The sequence below is a fragment of the Bactrocera neohumeralis genome, chromosome 2 (genome assembly GCF_024586455.1).
Source record: "Bactrocera neohumeralis isolate Rockhampton chromosome 2, APGP_CSIRO_Bneo_wtdbg2-racon-allhic-juicebox.fasta_v2, whole genome shotgun sequence".
Classification (NCBI taxonomy): Eukaryota; Metazoa; Arthropoda; class Insecta; order Diptera; family Tephritidae; genus Bactrocera; species Bactrocera neohumeralis.
In genome coordinates this window covers 80,508,290-80,526,320 of record NC_065919.1, presented here as the reverse complement: position 1 = coordinate 80,526,320, position 18,031 = coordinate 80,508,290, and the positions used below count along the sequence as shown (strand labels likewise).

The 18,031-nt window shown below is 34.7% G+C and overlaps 1 protein-coding gene across 1 annotated transcript in view; it reads left to right on the top strand.

Annotated features, from left to right (window-relative positions):
• Window positions 1–17,277, top strand: part of LOC126751609 (allatostatin-A) — a 32,605-nt gene extending 15,328 nt beyond the window's left edge. Inside the window, exons 2-3 of the mRNA XM_050462013.1 lie at window positions 15,542–16,061; window positions 16,145–17,277. Coding sequence (XP_050317970.1) covers window positions 15,632–16,061; window positions 16,145–16,242 — 528 coding nt within the window. The 5' untranslated portion in view covers window positions 15,542–15,631 and the 3' untranslated portion in view covers window positions 16,243–17,277. The remainder of the gene's footprint in view (window positions 1–15,541; window positions 16,062–16,144) is intronic.
• The last annotated feature ends 754 nt before the right edge of the window (window positions 17,278–18,031 follow it).

Here is an 18,031-nt window from a genome sequence, read left to right as displayed (position 1 = left end):
CAGTTTGTGAAGTTTACGGAGACGATGCTGAATCAGTTCGTGTAGCACAACAATGGTCCGCTCGTTTCCGTTCTGGAAATTTCGAAATTTTGATTTACACTGATTGAATAATGTCTCTAGCAGAAAAATAGCAAAAAGTGGTCGACCAGAATGGTACATATTTGTTTATTTATTTATTAGTATAAATATAAAAAAAGATAAGTTGAAGTTTGATTAGAAGTACGAAAAGACTTTTTCGACTACTCAATATTTGAACCGAAACTGAATTTGGAAAAGTGTGACTTTTGAGAGCAAGCATCATCAGCGACCTTACCTCAGAAAAAGTAATCTACCTTGGCTAGAACAATTAATATAAATCATACTTGTGTATACAGACATAAAATGCGTATAATGTCCGGACCTACCCTTAAACTTAAGTAAATGATAAATATGAATACTTTGGAGAAGAAGTTGGAATACACTTTGGTACTCTTTTGTTCCCATCCACCTTATCACCAGAGGAACTTCCGAAAGAACATAAATTTGTAATAAGAACCATTCAACAAATATATGAAATACTCAACAATGACTCCACATACATATATTTTCTAAACAAATGGAGCTCAAAAACCAAAAAAAAATAAATTTTTACTTGCCACCTCATCCTAATGTATGAGCACTTGTATAAAAACGGAAGCGCGTTCTTTACCGTTTTGAACGATTTTTGTGGTAAAAATGCCGGCATGACACAATGTCGACGGCAATTTGTGAGCGCCGCTGACATTTATTGAGAATTATGACACGGTTATGCGGTTGATGGGACTTAAAGCGATAAATTGAGGTAGGCCGAGAGCATAGAAAGTTTAAACCGGAGACTAACACGTGTTAATGCAAAATACTAGCATTTATTATATTTAAATTGTGTGGAGAGAGTAGGAAGGATGTATGGAGGAAGTAATAGACGCATTCGATTCGCCACTTCTTTACACGCAAAATTTGAACGAGGCTCTTATAATAAAAAATGTACACAAGAAAGCAAGAATAAGGCAAAATGGAGTATAACATCTTTCATTTTTAATTATATTTGATTATGTCATTTTACTTTGTTTATAACACCCGCCTGTTCGTTTCGCCACTTTCAGAGGTTAGTAACGACACTAGCTGGCGCTAGGGAGAAAAATCCAAATTATCTGGAAATCGCACTGATTATTTGTCTAATCACTGAGTTTGAATTTGAGCCGGATACAAACCGAACAGCTCAGTAACCCTCCTAACGATACCCACCACTTAACACCCATGACAGAATTGGTATGAGCTGATGAGCTAGTTACTCGCGTCTAACAAATTGTGAAATTTATATAAGTTTATGATAAGATCATGAATTCATCAGCTAGATTACATTACATTATCTTCTCTAACCAGTCACCTCTAGTGCGTTATAGGTTAGAGGTCGATCCTAACAGGGATCTCACTTGGACCGTTTAGAACGCATTAAAACTCCTATATAATTGATCATAACACCTTCATAATTCGACTAATCGCTTTGAGCTTATCAAAATTTTGTTAGAACAGCCAATATTAGTTTCCTCTTGAAACGAAGAAAGCAAAACTACCGAAATGTTTCAACCTCACTCTGGCAAAGGCTGGCAAATTAAAGAGAAATTTTGTTTTTGTCTCACCTTCTTTTATACAACATGCGTCCGATAAAATTTTTAACCTTACCGCATGAAAACATATGGACAATGTCGTCTAAAAACTGTTACGATTGCGGCAAGATGCACTTTTCTAATAGCAAGTAGACCAGTAGATCTCCTGTGTTCCTCTGTAGAACCACGTCGACGCTCAGAAGCTGGTTGTTGCCCAACGCCGGGTAAGTGCATGCGAGATCCAAAGTTCCCACCCAATCCACTATGACCAGCCACCCAAAGGAATCTGAATATGAAGTAACTTGATGCTATTGCGAAAGCAGACATTCCTTGACTACCTTTGAGACACAGTTTACGAGTTCAGCGCTGGTATTATCCCGCTGCGGTCGGATCACCTCTCTGAAAGAGGCTGCACACCGGAGCAGTATATCAACTGATACCTTAATAGCAGCTCCTTCTTTCTAAAAAAACACTACATTAGTCTGGTTCCCTGTTGTAAACAAGGCTATTACCGACAAAAAAGAATAAGAAGTCTGGTAGCTAAAAAAAAAGTTAGAGGGAGAGCTTCTTGCAGAAAACTCCTCCTTCAACTTTCTTTTCTCGATTCGACTAGTCGTGAAAAAGCTCACTATATAATTACTCGTATATAAAAACTAATATGCCTTGGAATCCGAGCAGCTGATTTAGTTCACAATATGGTCGGTAATTAACAGAGGAAAATAGAGCACAAACATATATCCTGAAAATCAAGTTCAACTAAATCTCATGACCACGTTCACGCATTTCCAGCCAACACCAGAACGACCCCATTTTCTAAGCACCGAATTGTATGATTTTCCACCAACCATTGGTTCAACTCGGAACTCCTTCGCAAATGTAAATAAATAACGTCGACAAATGCACAGCACGCTCGCCAATTTCGTTAAGACTATAAGCGTCTCAAAAGCAGCAAATCTGTCTCTCAACTAACTGCCTCTATTTGACCAGCCGCCAGCGCACTTTAAACACACACCAAAGCTTTTAGCCGTAATGCCGGCAGTTGTGATTCGCGTGTCCTCATTTGCTGAGAAATCCTTGCTGACTCAGCACTTTTCAAATACTCACTGCTGAAGAAGGCCAGTCGCAGTCTTTGCGCAGTCACTTTGTTTTGTTATCATTTGAAATTTACACTTTCATAGTTTGCCGTTGGAATAATCATAATAGCAGAAGTGCGGCGCTACTAAGGATAAGAGCGTTGTGGCTCTGACCGTGCATTTTGTGTTGCAGATAATAGGGAAACTTTTCATTAAAATCAATTAAAAGATAAAAAGCGGTTGAAGTTTAAATTATTTCAATATCTTTGGCGAAAATGTGAACCAAAGGTTGATGTTCAGCTATATTCGCGGAGTTCAATATGGGAAAGGAGACCATTTTCAGTGATTAAATTAGCGCTATTTTTTGGTAACCGAGCGGCAAAAGAACACTCGCTAAAATAATTCGACTTTTTTTTGAAAACTATTGGAAATTACTCAAAGCACCAGCTGCCTGCTAAGAAAACGAAGCCTATGTTGAACTACGGGAATTATGTATACCACTAATATTAAAGGGGGTGTTCGATTCGTAACTCTTTCCTCACTACACTTCAGCTCAGCTTTGTGGTCGTATAATTGTTAAATGAAAGCAAAAACAATCAAAAATTGGGTAGTCGAAAAAGCCTTTTCGTATTTTTAATCAAACTTCAACTTATTTTTTTAATATTTCTAATGAACTTTAATGAACCAAATATGTACCATCTTGGTCGACCACTTTTTGCCATTTTTCCGCTAGAGACATTATTCCATCAGTGTAAAACTTTTCTGGTTTCACGGCGAAAAACTGCGACAAGTAATTTTCACAGGCTTCTCTTGAAGCCAACTTTTCTCCATTAAGGGAGTTCTGCATTGAGCGAAACAAATGGTAGTCCGATGATGCAAGGTCAGGGTTATATAGTGGATGCATTAAAACTTTCCAGCCAAGCTCTTCCAGTTTTTGCCGAGTCATCAAAGATGTGTGTGGTCTAGCGTTGTCCTGATGTAAGACGAAGCCATTTCTGTTGATCATTTCTGGCTGTGTTTTTCAATTGCTTGCTTCAATTTCATCAATTGTTGACAGTAAAATGTAGAATCAATCGGCTTACCAAGCTAAAGCAGTTCGCCTTTCCAATCCCACCAAACACTCAGCATAACCTTTTGAAGCGTCAATCCTGGCTTTGCGACCACTTGTTGAGCTTTACGACGCTTGGACCACGATCTTTTTCACACATTATTTTATCCACTTTTCGTCGATTTCGTTTCAGCAAAAATCGAGCTTCTTTTTGTAGCCAGCCTTTTTTAAATGGTTCCAAACCGTTTGATGATGAATGATCCTTAGCGATATCATAGCTGCTTATGTGATGGTCCTGGTCAATATTTTCCATAATTTTATCGACTTTTTCAACGATAAGTCGACCAGGGCGAGTTGCATCTTTCACATCGCAATTTCCAGAACGAAAGCGAGCGAACCATTGTTGCTACATGAACTGGTACAGAATCCTCTCCGTAAACTTCACAAATTTCATTGGTGGCTTGCGTGGCGTTCTTCCCTTTTTCTATACAAAAATTTCAAAATATTTTCACTCATATTTGAACAGCTGTAACTTTTTTTCAACCTACCCGAATTATTTTTTTTTTTGGTTAAATGAAGCTTAAAATCTCACCTTTCCAACACTATATGATGTGACACAATGTGATTGGTAGCAGTGGAGTTATTCGACTGCAACGACATCTATTAACAAAATTTATATTTATTATTTATATTTCTATTTATATCTTAATTAATTTATATCTTCTTACTAAAAATAAAACACCGAAAAACATTGCACCACTGTTTTTGTTGAAACCTACGTTGTGCATCAATCATGGTACTGAGCAGAGCTCAAAACATTAAGACTTCAGCAAACAGCAAAGAGCAAAGAGCAGCGTGTTCATGGCTTTTATCAGACAAGTCAATCAATTATTTTTGGCTACATAATCCTTTGTTGACACAAAAATGTCCAACAACAGAGATACAACCGAAAATGTCGCGTGGCAAAGTGCGCATAAATAAGAAAAATTATGCAAGAGCAAGACTACAGATGTCAATGCATATTCCTTGTTGCTATTAAAGCGAATTTCAATCATAATTTGTGTCATAGGCAACTTGCTTGCTTTCATAAATAAACACGTTCTGCTGTCTGCCAATAATTCTGGTATTTTCGATTCTTTACAACTGAAATAGAATGAATATAATATACACAACAGTGTGAATAATGGAACATACTGCAGGCCAACACATTTTAAAGGATGTATTTTGCATACAAATCATCATTAGTTTTCGAAAAAGCGGTTAATAAAACTGCCCCGATACCAAAAACCGCCAATATTTATTTGGCTGCTGAGTATTCTGAATTGTTGCTGGCATTAATTAATTCGGATAAAATTCGAACTTCTAAACTAGTTCCAAAGGAATGTTAAGACCCAAGTAACCACTATAAAATACAAGTACACTGTGCTCATTGGATTCATTTTCTTCCGATATATTTTATCATGTAAAATCATAGTAAAAAAAATAACTGCAGTCGACTTAAGAGACACACCTAGTGTGAAATTTTTAAAAATCGATTTTGTGCATATTTCAATGGTCGATAACTTTAAAAATAACCCACTAAAATTTTAAATCGATATCTCAAACAGTTTTGAGTTACAGCCTTCTAAAATGTAGCCGCCAAGTTCGATCAGCTCCATAAGTATTATATCCTCAAACGCGTATTTTTACAGCATTTTTCGATTTTTTTTTTGTATTTGCATTCACATTTTTTCGTATTTTCTTGCATGAACTCGGAGACCGATCGCTATCAATTTTTTTCTGCATGTTCTGATCAAAAATCGAATTTGGTAGACCACAAACTACCTAAATTGTGGGTAAAACTGTACTTTTTTTTTAAAACGCCTTCGTTTAATCGTTGTTTTTTATTTTTTCGACCGTAGGTCATCGTGCGAACAATATCTTCTACTGAGATTTTTTAGGTTTTATTCATGGAGAAGGCCAGAATCGCTACAACAGTAGAGAGCCTTTTTTAGCGCCGTTGAGCATAGCGTGTAACTAGAAAAATATTTAATTTTTTTCTTAAAAAATGTAATGTGTATTCTGAAAATATGTATAAATATGTATATATACCCTTAAAACTTATATACAATTGACAGCACAATTTTATTACATTAATTAAAATCGCCTCTTTTAGGCTGCCATGTGATTATATAGTTTTCTTCGAGCAAGAAACTGCCTCATTTTAATAATAAAATAATAAAAGAATTTAGTATTTGCTCAATCTTTTTATTATTCCCAACATACTTGTAGATATTGTGCAAAGATGTGAAATTTTCCAAGGAAAAAATTTAGTAGTAGTAGTATAGTATATTGAAATTTCGAGCAGCCCCTCGTGAAAAAGATGCCTCCGCGTGTACAACAGATTTCCTTACTGCCTCATAAAAAGTAAATATATGTTTTAATTAAGATCATAAACTCAGTATTCGACAAATAAAAAACAAAATAAGTAAATATAGTACTTTTGTCAGACGTTTTCCAAAAAAAAAATGAAAATTTTGGTAAAAATTTCTCGACTTTTATTTTTATTTATACGTATTGTTGTAAGTAATTAAAAATTTAAATTATATTTCATTAAGATAGGTTGAATAGTTTGTTAGAAATCTTGACAACCGACTTTGAAAACACAGTTTCACGCAACTATCTTCAAAACTTATACTCGGATAGACTTGAGAATTTAGAACAATATTCTAGAGATGTTATCAAGATACCAAATTATGGACTGACAGCTCTTGGTTTTTACAAATTTTCAATCAAAATCGCGCCGCAACCACCGTATTTACCTTTTTCAATATGGCCAATTTTGAGTCGATTGAAGACAATAAACATGAATCGCAGTATAGAAAATTATTAGTGGTTGTTTAATTAATACAAATAGCTTCTTTATTTTGTTTTTGAAGTCGTGAAACCCTTGTAACCGCTTAAAAATTTTGCCATTTTTTCTGCGACTTCGACCGCAAGTTCTCCTTTTTCGCATATTGGATTACTTGCGGCCTTAAATCCAGTCAAGAAAGTTTGAAAAAAAAACCAGTCAACATTTTAATCTGTTTATTCATACATAAGTATATTGTCTGGCGTATTAATCTTTATAATGTATATAAATCTTTACTATATATATAAAAAGTACGTGTCACGTTGTTTGTCCGCGATGGACTCCCAAACTACTGAACCGATTTTAGTAAAATTTAGCACACTGTGTTCAGTTCAAACCAACTTAGAAGATAGGATAGTAAAAAATTCATATATAAAGAATATAGTGAAAGCTCTATTAAATGGACGTCCTATTAAGCGGACATCTATATTAACCATACACATTGTTGATGTTTATTCAGTACAATCTATTAAGCGGACAACTCTATTAACTGGACAGAAACGTTGGTAACCAGACATTGAGAAAACAGCCTTAAATTCGTTATTTTTTCCAATGAAATTTATTTGAATTCAACCTCAGGTACAATCCCTTGGATTCTTATACCGACAAAAACGTTTTCGCCTTTATTCGCAAAAAAAATTTTCACTGTTTTGAATAGTTTATTATTTGAATGATAGCATAAAATGTATGCCACAGCAAAGGGTGGCCGGATCCCTTAATATTTTACTATATTCGTGTTTGAAGTTGTTACAGAGCTAAACTCTTTATGTAGGAAGTTATGTACACTTTCAGTCGAAAGCCATAGAATTCAGAACAAGTAAAATTACAATTTTTTTTCATATTTTTTGATTATTTCTCTTATACTCTTTAATCTATAACGCCAAAATAACGCTTAAAAATAACATTTTCTTAATTTTGTGAAAATTTACAAGAAATTTTTGTGGTCATCTAACGTTATGAATAGCATTTTGGCGCTCGTTTTGTACATAAATATTATTGCCAGTTAAAATCTGCTGCTCATAATGCTTCGCACTCACTTAAAAAACACATAAAAATAAACTTTACACAGCAGATTTGAGTGGAGTGTGCTTATATAGTCGAAATAGTCGAAGGACACGCGCAATGTAAATTTGGCGCACAACAAATTTATTTGGCAGCATGCAAAGGATTATGGGTCAAGAAATTAATAAAGTGGCGCGCTGTGATTCACACTAAACCGCCACCAGAAATGAAAACGTGAAGGCTGTAAACTGAACTTGTAAAATTTCAATACGCAAACAAATTTCAAGGCAACTGGATTAAAGAAGATAACTGTAGTCACTTCTAAGTATGAAACATTGAAGGAGGAGGCAAAACAAACATAAAAAACATTTTTAGCTGTTTTTATCTATTTTTCAGACACCTTTGTAAGTGTCGCACTATCAAACCTGCCAATTGACCTTTAATGACTTTGAGACACGACTTTTCACCCCACGCAACTGCCGCCGTTGCACCTTTCGCATTCACTCATGTGGCAAATTAATTTGTTTTTCGCATCTTATGTCAACTAATAGTGTTTTCATTTTTACCCTTACTGACTTTGTAGTTTCTTATGCTCAGCTGCCAATGCCAGTCGCCTCGGTCCACCCTTGCATCATTATTTGCCCATAAAACACGGCGCTCATTGCGTCATGCAGACGCATACACCTAAGAAAATTTGCATTCACATTTTCGTTTATGCCAAAGCGAATAATAACTTCCGCTCTCCTTGAAGATATTTCGTCGTGTCTGGCAGTCGCTTTCATTATTTATTTATTTTTCGTTTTTTTTTTTGTTATTTTCTCTTGCGCTTTGTTGCAATTTTTCTTGTCTTTACACCTTTCAACATTTTTTTACGTATCAGCCAAAACAACACAAACAACAACTGCATGGACACATAAAAAGCGCGCAAAGTATGCAGCGAACGCCTAGAGGTATGCAACATATTTTGCGTGAAAGTCACAAGTATAAACATTCGGAGAGTTAAATGCGCGCTTGTGTGTAGTTGTGTATATGTAGTTGGCCAGGTGTGATGAGTGCTGTTGTTGGCGACGTGTCAACGTTGTTCAAGTGGCGCAATATTGTTTTATGCATTCTTTAGGAAATGAAAATCAAATCTGAGATATGCAATATTTATATAAGCACAAACTTCTTTTAGTTTATTCTTCTTTTATATATGCACCATATACATAAATATGTAAATAAATGTAAATCTGTGCTGTCGTCCGATCATCCCTCTTAAACTGCTTAACGAAAAGTTTTGAAATTTTGTATACTCATTCTACACGCTCATAAGCGGGTCATAGGCAGGTTTTTGTAATGAAACTAGAAGATTTAAATTTTCATCTCCATAGACCAGAAAATGTCAAAAAAAAATTATTTTTAAAAATAAAGTTCAAAATTAAAAAAAGATGTGAAATGGACAATGAATAATTTTTCCAATTGAAAAATATTTGTGTGAATCATTTTAACCTTAATTGCAATACCTTAGACTCTTGTCAGAGTTTAATCGGTGACGAGATCGCAGAAACTACCTAATTTGGCAACTTAGCCTGGGAGAGAGGAAAAGTTGTTGGTGTTAATAAATCAAGAAGCAATTAATGTAACGAAATAGAACTTCCCACAAACGGTGCCTTTGAAGTATGTTATCTTACGACTAAAATTTGTTCAAATCGAACCAAAACTGTTCAAGCCTCCATGTATCGAATATATGGACCCCAGTACCAATATTTGACTCTGGACCAAAAATGTCGGTCAATTTGTTAGATATACATATAATTGAAATTCAGACAGAAAGCTTTCCTGATAATAGTATTTCTCAGTATCAAAAATGGTTTGAATCGTTTAACAATACTTCCCTTAGCCCCCATATACCTAATATAAAGATTTTCGAACTTCTGGATAACCCTATGACGCATATATCGGCCAATGTGTGAATCGGCCATAATACCAAAAAACCTTATGTACCTTAAGGTATTTCCACGGCTTTGATTATTGCAAGTTGCAAGAGTATGAAATATTCGGTTAAACCCGCACTTAACGCTCATTCCTTGTTAATAACATGACTTTCAAAAAAAGCCGACTTTCGAACAAAATTTGGGACTCACATCTTTTAAGTTGGCCTTTACGGGCGACAATCACGCTAGGAACTTATGCTATCTGAAACAAAATTTAAACCGGAAACGTTCGGAAGCCTCCTAGTACCATCATCTTCACTGAAGTTGACTGCTTCGAACGACACTACAAGGGGTTAGAAAAGGGAATTTGTTATTTTAGCACTGCACTTTAGGCCAAAATAGTTGATTTTTCGAAAACTGTAGACTGACTTAAGCTCTTTAAAAATATTTATAAGGATCCTTTCCATGTAATTTTTGTGTCATAAGTTAGACCGCCGTTATATTTGTCCAGAATAGCTTCCAGCCGTTGAAAGTGTTTGTTATTTAAAAGTCTGGAAGCCAAAGATTAATTTTTTAGTCTTATCCAAATAATTATATGCAAAGCTAAAATGGGGTAGAAAACAGAATGCAAGGTATACTATATATACTATTTCAGTAAACTCTATCGATCTTATTAGGGGGCACATTTAGTGCGATTTTTGGAATTATAAGCAAAACTAGTTTTTAATTGATTTAAAATTATAATATACAAGTATAATAAATTTTTCAATACAGTGGAAAATTTATTTACGAATTAAGGCGAAAACGTTTGTCGGTATAAGAATCCAAGGGATTGTACCTGAGGTTTAATTCAAATAAATTTCATTGGAAAAAATAACGAATTTAAGGCTGTTTTCTCAATGTCAGGTTGCCAACGTTTCTGTCCAGTTAATAGAGTTGTCCGCTGAATAGATTGTACTGAATAAACATCAACAATGTGTATGGTTAATTTAGATGTCCGCTTAATAGGACGTCCATTTAATAGAGCTTTCACTATATTCTTTATATATGAATTTTTTACTATCCTATCTTCTAAGTTGGTTTGAACTGAACACAGTGTGCTAAGTTTTACTAAAATCGGTTCGGTGGTTTGGGAGTCCATCGTGGACAAACAACGTGACACGTACTTTTTATACATTATACGTGTATAAAGATATAGATAAAGTTATTCATATTTATTTAAAAAATACACAGTATTTTTTTTCAAGCAAAAAATTAAATATTTTTCGAGTTAAACGCAATCTTCAATGGCACTAAAAATGTTCCTCTACTGTTGCAGCGAGCGGCCTGCTCCGTTGATGAAACCTAAAAAAAACTTCTATGTAGAAAAAATGGTACCTGCGGTAGGCTACGGTTGAAAAAATCGTAAATTAACATTCGCGTAGTTTTAAAAAACAATTTTGATAAGAATTTAAAATTGTATTATATTCATTGGGGCAAAAATAGTAAGAATTTTTAATTTAAATTTCGTCGAAAATCCATTTGTCGCGTAATTTTTTTTTAAGTTTATATGTATGTTATATATATACTAATATATAATATGTTAAATATACGCTAGTCTTTATGACTTTAATATACGCTAGTCTTTATGAAGTACATAAAATATTTTTACGATGAATGAAATTATTCAACAAAGAAGTTCCATTAAATTTTTTGTGCGGAATCAAATTTCTGGTACCGAAACGAAGCGAATGTTGGAAAAGGCCTTCGGTGTCGCGAACAAGAGTTTTTGATTGGTATAAAATATTCAAAGAGCGTCGAGAACGCGTTGAGCATAACCAAGATCGGAATGGATATCAACATCAACTGACGATCAAAACGTCAATTATGTACGGAAATGGGTGCTTCGATCATTTATATATATACTTTATAATGTCTCCGACGATTCCTTCTGGGTGTCCTGATCGACAATAAACAATCAGAATATTCGCGCCGTTAAAACCACAAAGATATTTACCTTTTTCGGTATGGCCAATTTTGAGTCGATTGAAGACAATAAACATGAATCGCAGTATAGAAAATTATTAGTGGTTGTTATACTTGAAATGATTGATACCATCGCTAACTTCGGAAACAACGGTTATGCTACTGAAACCGAACTTAACCTAGAAATTCTTATTGAAAAGTTAAAAAATGAATAACTGAATTTAAATTTTACACCATTCTCACTATTAGCAGCTTTGAAAACCTGAAATTAATTCAAGCATCCACTTATATGCCAATTTATAAGTATAAATATATCAGAAAGTGTGTAAGCTTATTAACCACTTAACAAAATCCAATATCCTTAGCACAGGATAGTTTATGCGCTTACTACATTCAGATATTATCTACTTAACATGAGCGCGCTGTGACCGTGATAGCCATTTAGCGTATTCGCCTTGACTTCAACTCACAACCGCAAACAAAAGCAGATGTCTTTCGCCTTACTACTCAAAAGTCACCGCCAACGCTGTGATGTAATACTTATGTAGCCTTTATCACGACAATATTTCGCCATTTTAAAGCACTGTCATCCATACCACGTGTGCGAATGGCAAAAGCGTTAATTCTTTGAAAATATTTACCCACTTTGAGTAGCGAGTTAACTCGACTAAATGTTGCAGGCATTAACATGCATACTAAGCACACTGCGTGGCGCATTACTAGCGTTTCGCAGCGTTTGCAGCGCTCGTTTCGCCGTTGACGCGCTGACAATCAACGTTGGCAGCAATGTGCACGCAAATGGTGACAATGAAGTGAACTGCCAGTTAGTGCCAGTTAATAAGACAGTAGTCAATCAGCAGTCAGCACTCAGTACTCAGCACTGAAGAGTCGTCTAGAGCAAGAACACAAATTGAATTTGCTCTTAGTCATGTGAGTTTAAGTAAAAATTCCATTTTGATTGATTTCTGCTGCAACATCACCACATTTGTTTAGTACATAGATGATATGTGTGTGCGTACGGCTTGCTCCCCCACACATAGTGAGCCAATCAGAAGCGGGAGCACTGAGGAATGTTTATCTTATAATTCTTTGAAAATTTATTTAACTTACATTTGACAATTCGATTTTGCATTTTATGCGGAGGGGTGAAAGTTGAAGCCACTAAAAAACTGAAGTACTTTGAAAAATTATTTGAATTATTCAGAGATATTGATAGCAAAAATTAAAGGTTTAAGCAATTTGTAGAAATTTGCAATGCCATTCTAAGAAAGTGCCAAACAGCTTGAAAAGTTTATACCATTTCGAAATAAAACACATATTTTTTAGGCAAAAGTTATTCAGCGCAGTTTCCAACGAGGACCGACGCATATTATTCCTATCTTTTGGCTAGGTATTTTGTTTAATTTTTAGTTAATTCTACTTCTTTACTGGCGTAGAAACCACCACCGTTGATTACTTTTGTCTTATTAAACTTAAATTTACGATCATCCAAAATATTGGTTTCATAACTTTATGGTTTGTCCAGAGACAGCGTAATTTGATTATTATTCCATTGTTCCAATATTCCAAAGATGCGTTGGAAAGCTATTGTCCTTGGGCGTCTTTTGTAGCATATATTAGTGAAGCATAAACAGCTATAATTTTTTCACTCAAATATGTTGAGCATTATGCCTGAAAAAGATTTTTTTCAGTAAAGTTCTTCTTCATTACATTAATATGATTATTGAATATGATATTGAAAAAGAGAAACGAAGAACGTCCTGAGCGATCAAAAATATTTGAAAATGAGGAACTAGAAGCATTACTCGCTGAAAATTGCTGCCAAACATAAGCAGAGCTCGCAGAATTTTTTAGAGCTCATTTCGAAATGTTTATAAGCAGCCGGATATATAACACAGTACAACAGCTAATCTGGGGGGTTTAACATAAAAAAAAACTACGTTTTTGTCAAAATGTTACAACTAAGCGAAAAAACATCAAGATAAGGAAAAAATTTAAAAGGTCATAAAAAAAACGGACACATACGAACGCCAAACCCTTTGAGGGTTTTACTATACTGACCTAGTACCATCACCCTGACTTGGAATTTCTCACCCCCCAGACAATAATCTCAAAAATGTTCCACAGTGTAATATAAAAAAAGAAAAGGATACCATATGAGGTGAGACCAAGAAACGTTGAAAGACAATTTCACAAATTAACAACCGGAATTTAAAAAAATTTGTATTAAAATTAAAATTTCAATTTTTTTATTCCGAAGTTGGTATAAGAAATAAGAAAAATAAAAAGTAAATAAAAATTAAAAATAAAATATATTCCCGATTTTTGGATTAAAAACAGAATTTTGGGAATACAAATTGAAAACTGAAACTTTATTATACCCCGAACAGTAGGGCGGGTCGATTCAAAAATTGCCCATTGCTCTATGAAAATCATATTCTAGGGATCAAAATAAGAAACTTTGCCGAAGGAACCATACCTCTAAAACGAATTTTGATGTCCCCCAATTTGGGTCGAACCTTTGGGTAGGGGCAAATTTTGAAAAATCCCACTTTGACTCCAATCGAGTCCAAATGTATGACCGACCCCCACTAACTTTGGACGACCGATCCACCCATGCCAGTGGCACACCCCCTGGAACTCCCCTGGGGGGTTCCCCATACAATCATTTAAAAAAATCACCATTTTTGGTGATTTACATGAAAAAATCAGCTAAATTGCTATGTTTTTTCTTTATTTTTATTTATTTATTTATAATAATATCTATTTTTTCTCTTAAGAAATTTATTTAGTCAGAACATATGTAAATGAAAGAAATTAATTTAAGTGAGTAATAGAAAAGAAATTAAAAAAAAAATTTTTGTTTGAAGTCTTTTTTACTTTCAAGTCTGGGCAATTTCGCACGGCCCGTTTGGAAACGCTAGCTACTAGCAATTAAACATGTCGTTCCGTTCCTTGTATGTGTGATGGAATTTTTGGATCATTAAACGGTGGATCATCTTGATTTAAATATTCTTTCAATGTATCGTACGGAATGCTTCGCGTGAATGGTGGTTCAAATACGATATTTATATATTATCCGAAAAAATTGTTCAGATCGGATTACTATAGCATATAGCTTCCATATAAACTGAACACATAGTTACTAAAAGAAATGCACCTGTGAAGGGTATATTAGCTTCGGTGTAGCCGAAGTTAACGTATTTTCTTGTTTTTTGAATTATTTTTTTTTTTGGCGTTGCAACTATAAAAGTATCTTTTGGGCGTCTAGAGGGTACATCAACTCATTGCCATGTACCGAATTTAGTAAAGCACTTACAAATGGTTACTTCGGCTGCGCAGAGCCGGAATAATCGACAATTTTTAACCAAAAGTATTTCATAGATATTATTATTGACCAATTTCCCTCAGCCGCGTCTATATTCTTATACTATATCCTTTTAAACATCTCACGGTACAAAAACTTAGTATTACTGTTTTCGTTGGTGTTAATCTGCGAGATTGGTTATAAGAAATTGTATTAAATCTTGTGAGATGTCACAGTTTTGGTTTTGTGTGCAGTTCCTGTCGAAATGAAAATATCGCAGCCTATACATACACATATAGTTTTACACGCCATTCTAATTAAATCATAATTTATTTTTGCAAACGTCATACATTTTTTTAACATAATTATATTTTTTAAGCTTAACTCCAAATACATAAGCTGAAAATTTGGAAATGTTCGTTTCCAATTAAAAGGTTAGAAGCCAATACATGGCGCTGTTAAGTGAATTTGAAGAATTTTTATTGACTCGGAAACAAAAAAATATCTGCTAAATTTGCAAAAGTGTTAAAGGAAAATCGAGGACTTCGAACGTACAAATAAAATATAAATTTGATTGCAAATTCAAATGAGCAATATTACTCATACGACATGTCATACGCGGTTTGGCTCAAATGAGTAATGTTACTCATACGACATGTCGTACGCGATTTGACTGATTTTTATTTTAATCCTCTCTCTATCTCCCTCCATATTTCAGCTTAAATAGCCACCACAAACAACGGTCACCTACCTACGCAAGCACACACACAAACACACTCACATAGCCATTCATATCAGTGCTTGCAAGATGTCCACCCACCAGCACACCATCCAACGCACTCTGTATGCGCCGACATTATTGCTCGCCACCTCAGCCGCTTTTTTAGCGCTCATCGCCTACGCTGACGCAAAATCGACGGGCATAGTTTTGGCACAACAACAACAGCAACCAAATACACTACTCACCGACATTGACAATGACGATATGCGAGACAATGATTTGGGCGATGCCGCGAACTATGACAAACGCATGGAACGTTACGCATTCGGCTTGGGACGTCGCGCCTACACATACACCAATGGCGGAAACGGGATGAAACGCCTGCCGGTCTACAATTTCGGACTGGGCAAACGCGCCAGGCCCTACTCATTTGGCTTGGGCAAGCGTGGTGAATATGATGAAGATCAGTACATCGATGACTTGTTGAATGGCAACGCTAACGAAATGGCATTTTTTGGTGAGTGTGCAGAGACAAAGAGATTTTATAGCGATACTATGAAAATATCATAAAATATTCATTGCTTTAATTTCGCATTGCAGACGAGAAACGCAACCGACCCTACAGCTTTGGTTTGGGCAAACGCTCCCTGCAAGAGCCACCACCACACCGATACGGTTTCGGACTGGGACGGCGTTAAATGCCGTACGCACAAGCAGACACCTCCGAAACAAAAACAACAGCAATCATGAAAAACACTAACGCAAACATACATCAGAACTGTTCGTCTTTGGTCGACGAGTGAAAGCGTACGAACTGAGAGTTGAATTAAAATGCGGGCATCATTTGACTTTTGGTGGCGACCCACGAAAAAAAAATTGCGAAAAGTCAACTGAAAACAAAATATACACATACATATATATATTTATATATTACTATTAGCATTTACTACTAGTCAGCAATGAACGATTGGCTGATTTGGAAGCCAGATTGGTTGGGTGCAGGGCAGAGTTTCCACGCCGTTTGGCTTTCAAATGTGCCGTTTTGTTGCAAATGATCAAACTGTTTTCATTTGTATTATTACTAAATGTTAGCAAAACACTAAGCTGAATCTTAAGTTGGGGAGCATACACACATACACACACACACATACAAACTGAAATGTCAAATAATCAAAATCTATTGCCAATTACATTCAATTACGTGTGAATATATATAATTTTAGAAGCATTTTCCCTTGTATGTGTACTGAAATCATATTTTACAACAACATACAAACATATACTAATACTTATATACTACCATACCTGTATGTATGTAATATTTATCAATAATATAGTAATGTGTGTACAGTAATGGATATGTAGTATATAATGCATGTAATAGTGGACACTGAATTGTTGTTGCTGCAGATATATGAACATAATGTTAGCTTATACTTATGTATGTATTTAACAGTTATATATATATAAATATAACACAACGGAGTCAAAGCAAGGCAATTGAAAACTTAATGAAAGCAAAACTTAATAATAATAAAATTAAAATAAAAATAAAAAGCAAGCATTAAAGCAAAGTAAGCAAATATTTTAAAAATATGATATCTGTATAAAAATCTGTATGTATGTATATGTAGAGAGAGGTAACCTGATCTGTAGAAATGAGTAACAAAAATACAAAAGTGCTAATCAGAGTTAAAAATATTAAACAAATATAATTATATTATATAAACGAATGCATCGATTTTTTTAATGAGCTTGATTAGACGCCAAAACGTGTGCTATAAAAGGCTGAGAAGGGAGTTAAATGATGACGCGCTTATAAGTATGCTATAAAAGGCTGAGAAGGGAGTTAGATGATGACGCGCTTAAAAGTATATTATAAAAGAATAAAAAGGGAGTTAAATAATGACGCTAAAAAGTATGCTATAAAAAGTAAGAAGGAAGAAGAAGTAAGAATTAGATGGTGGCGCTAAAAAGTTTAGGTGATTGTATTGTTTAAGGTGGTTTCGAGTCCAAAAATTAAAAATATATGTGCAAAAATATACGATTTTCAAGTTCAGAAACTAAAAAAAATAAAAAGAATAATTTTTTTTTCGCGTTTCAACCATTTAATATTTACGAGTATCTCCTGAGAAGAATATTTAGAAACATAAATACAGAAATATAATGCGTAACAACCGTTTTAATCTACCGATTTACTTAAAAATTGACAAGAATTTTCTATGCTTTTCTAGCGAAAAGCGAAAAACAAAAGCTGAAATCTACTGCTGGTATGCAACTAGGAACTCCATATACGAAAGCTGCTCGGTGCAACCCAAATTCAGTTGGCTCTAATGCTCGAGTCAAACCCTTGAAAGAAAGGCGCAACTAAGTAGATATTGGAAGAAATATTCAAAGCATCATATTATATAACGGGGTTTTTCAATAAGAGCGCTACAAAAGTTTTTTTTTTTAATAAAACAAAAACGGTTTGGAGTATCATGCAAA